This window comes from Eurypyga helias, unplaced genomic scaffold (assembly GCF_000690775.1).
Source record: "Eurypyga helias isolate BGI_N326 unplaced genomic scaffold, ASM69077v1 scaffold4677, whole genome shotgun sequence".
Lineage (NCBI taxonomy): Eukaryota > Metazoa > Chordata > Aves > Eurypygiformes > Eurypygidae > Eurypyga > Eurypyga helias.
In genome coordinates this window covers 1762-4517 of record NW_010263533.1, presented here as the reverse complement: position 1 = coordinate 4517, position 2756 = coordinate 1762, and the positions used below count along the sequence as shown (strand labels likewise).

At 37.3% G+C, this 2756-nt stretch overlaps 1 protein-coding gene across 1 annotated transcript in view; it reads left to right on the top strand.

Moving 5' to 3' along the window:
* Positions 1-2518, top strand: part of LOC104512889 (putative serine/threonine-protein kinase PRKY) — a gene marked incomplete at its 3' end in the record, with an annotated part of 8919 nt that extends 6401 nt beyond the window's left edge. The window contains exon 3 of the mRNA XM_010156061.1: positions 2255-2518. Within this exon, the coding sequence (XP_010154363.1) occupies positions 2255-2518 (264 nt within the window). The remainder of the gene's footprint in view (positions 1-2254) is intronic.
* Positions 2519-2756: the final 238 nt, after the last annotated feature.

The window sequence follows — 2756 nt, the reverse complement described above, 5'->3', positions numbered from 1 at the left end:
TATTGTATAAAAAACCCCCCCCCCCCCCCCCCCTTTTCCTGTTACTTTTGAGAAATGATCCTCCTGCTGGTGGAGTCATCCTCAATCAGTTTTTCTGTAGATATTGGAGTTATCTACTTATTTTTTCAACTATTATTTGGTAATGTTTGTTTGGTCACTGGAGACTCCTAGGCAGTCTTTATGCACATGTTTGTGACATGTTATAGGTCTGGGGTGCAGCAGTTCATATTGTGCTGTAGTTTTGATGATATATCAAAGTTGTGGATGTCCCATTCCCTGGATGTCTTCAAGGCCAGGCTGGATGAGGCTTTGAGCAACCTGGTCCAGTGAAGGGTGTCCCTGCTCATGGCAGGGGGTTGGAACTAGATGGTCTTTAAGGTCCCTTCCAACCCAAACCGTTCTGTGATTCTGTGATCTTTGACCTTTCTCAAGAGAATGAGAATTAATAAAAATAACCCATGTCTTATAAGCTGAAATGTGTTATTTGTCTACAGGAGTTCACATTGGCATCCGGAGTTCATGGAATGAAGCTGAATTTTAAAGTTACATGACACCATGCATATTATTCTCATTGCAGCTTCTTTGATTTTTCCTTTTTTGTATTAAAACATCATTTAAAGCAATTTGTGTTGCAAAATTGAAGTTCTTTATTTTACTATTTTTCATTTTTAAGAGTCAGTTCTTGAAGAAATTAATTCCAGTAAAAAGACATTGTTTTAATAGTCTAGGTCTTCCTTTTTCATCTATTCTTTGTCAGATTTTGTCCTTCTTTCCCCTGTACATGTTTTTTTAAATGCGTGATTTGCTTCATTTTGTCCATTCCTGTTCCTCTTTCTTTGTTGTAGGTGCAACCTTGCTTAACTACTAAAAATACATTTTGAGTGGTTTTTTTACACCTGAACATCATCAATAGACAACTAATATTGTTGATGACTTTGTGATAGGAATGTAATGCCATAAAAGCAAAACACAAGCCTGGGCTCTGCTTTTTTCTTCATCCCTTTGAAGGGCAGGAGGAGCTGTTGCTGATATCTGATAGTCTGTCTCGTTTGATTGGTTGCCCTCGCTGCCAGTATCAAGAAAGAAAATCTTACTGAGCAAAAGTCACTCATGGGTTTGGGAGCAGAGTTTGTTCTGCTTATCTGTCTCTAGACTCTATGCCTTGATTAGGAACCAGCTAATGAAGGGAGGAGGATAAAAGATAGAGAAAAAGATATTTGATCTTTCCATTCTTGTGATACTGCAGAAGTAGTTACTAGAAACTTAAGCAACTTAGATTGTTTTATCATTACGGTAGGTAGCGATACAGTGTTCTTTATCATTGTAACAGTGGTAGCTGTTTTAAAATGGTTAGCATATTCTTCAAGACATTACCAGATACTTACTTTCTTCTTAACTGTTGAGTTACATTCTGGGGTGTGGTATATGAGTAGTTTAATGTGCGTAGAACAAACAACAGCTTAGTTCTGGGGCATGTAGAGAACATTCCTGTATTCTGTAATGAAGCATTTGAAAGCCATGTGGAAAGGTTTCCTTTCTTCCTTGCACTCTCTTAATGAATGTACCACAATAATAGACCTTAAATTAAAGGTAACTGTCTGAGGAATAGAAGGTACTTATCATTAGGTTAATTCTGAGGCACAGAAATGAATCTTGTTTTGCTGTCATTTTTGCTTTTCTGTTGCTTTTGTTAAAGACACTGTAAAAGAGCAAGCACTGTGATCTGGTGCTTATGTAGCAACTAATCACTTCAGTTGGGGTTGTATATTTCTGGGGGAGGAAGGATTGGGAGAGGGGAAGGAGAACTCTCTGGTGTCCTGTTTTTGAATATATTGTCATAAGCATCTTTACAAAAGCCGTATGTGCTCACCTCCCATCACTTTGTCAGCATTTGATTGAACGAGATGTGAGGTGTGTAATGACTGTGTGGTCTGGGCAGACTGGCAGTATACTCTTGGGTGCTTAGCAAGGATCCGTTTTGTGCAATGCAACCGAGTCTGTCAGTTAGGCTTTCTTTCTTAGAGCCCGTGCTGAGCACATCCTGAACGATCTCTTGCTTTTCAGGTTAAGTCAGCCACTTGAATGTCTGTTACATAATCCTGCTAGATTCTTGGGGGTTTTAATATTTGCGAAAGTGAAACCATAAATCAATTATGTACGTAGTGGGGGCAAGAGATCATTTTACAGAAATTTACTTGTAAAGCAAATATGTGTTATAATTTGTTTATTCAATAAAGTGATCTTTTTATTACAGATTTTGGACCAACCATGACGAACGTTTTTTATACATGTTAATGGAATACGTGCCAGGAGGAGAACTTTTTAGTTACCTGCGCAACATGGGGCGTTTCAACAACAGCACAGGACTGTTTTACTCCACAGAAATTATTTGTGCAATAGAATACCTGCACTCCAAAGAAATAGTTTACAGAGACTTAAAACCTGAAAATATATTACTAGACAAAGAAGGACATATCAAGCTTACAGATTTTGGATTTGCTAAAAAGCTGGTTGATAGGTAAGTGGGTTTTTTGTTATGGTTTAACATTCAAAATGTATTTACAGTTGGAAGGAAAAAAAAGGTTTTATTTCAGAGCTTAGCATTTCACCTAATATTCCGTGTGGTTCACACATGTCAAATCCCTTAATATTGGGAATAATCTTAAAATGGCTGTGTGAAAACCGATATTACATTTTAGGTATAACTAGGAGCGATATCACAGATAAACTACAGTAAAAAAATATTTCATATGAGT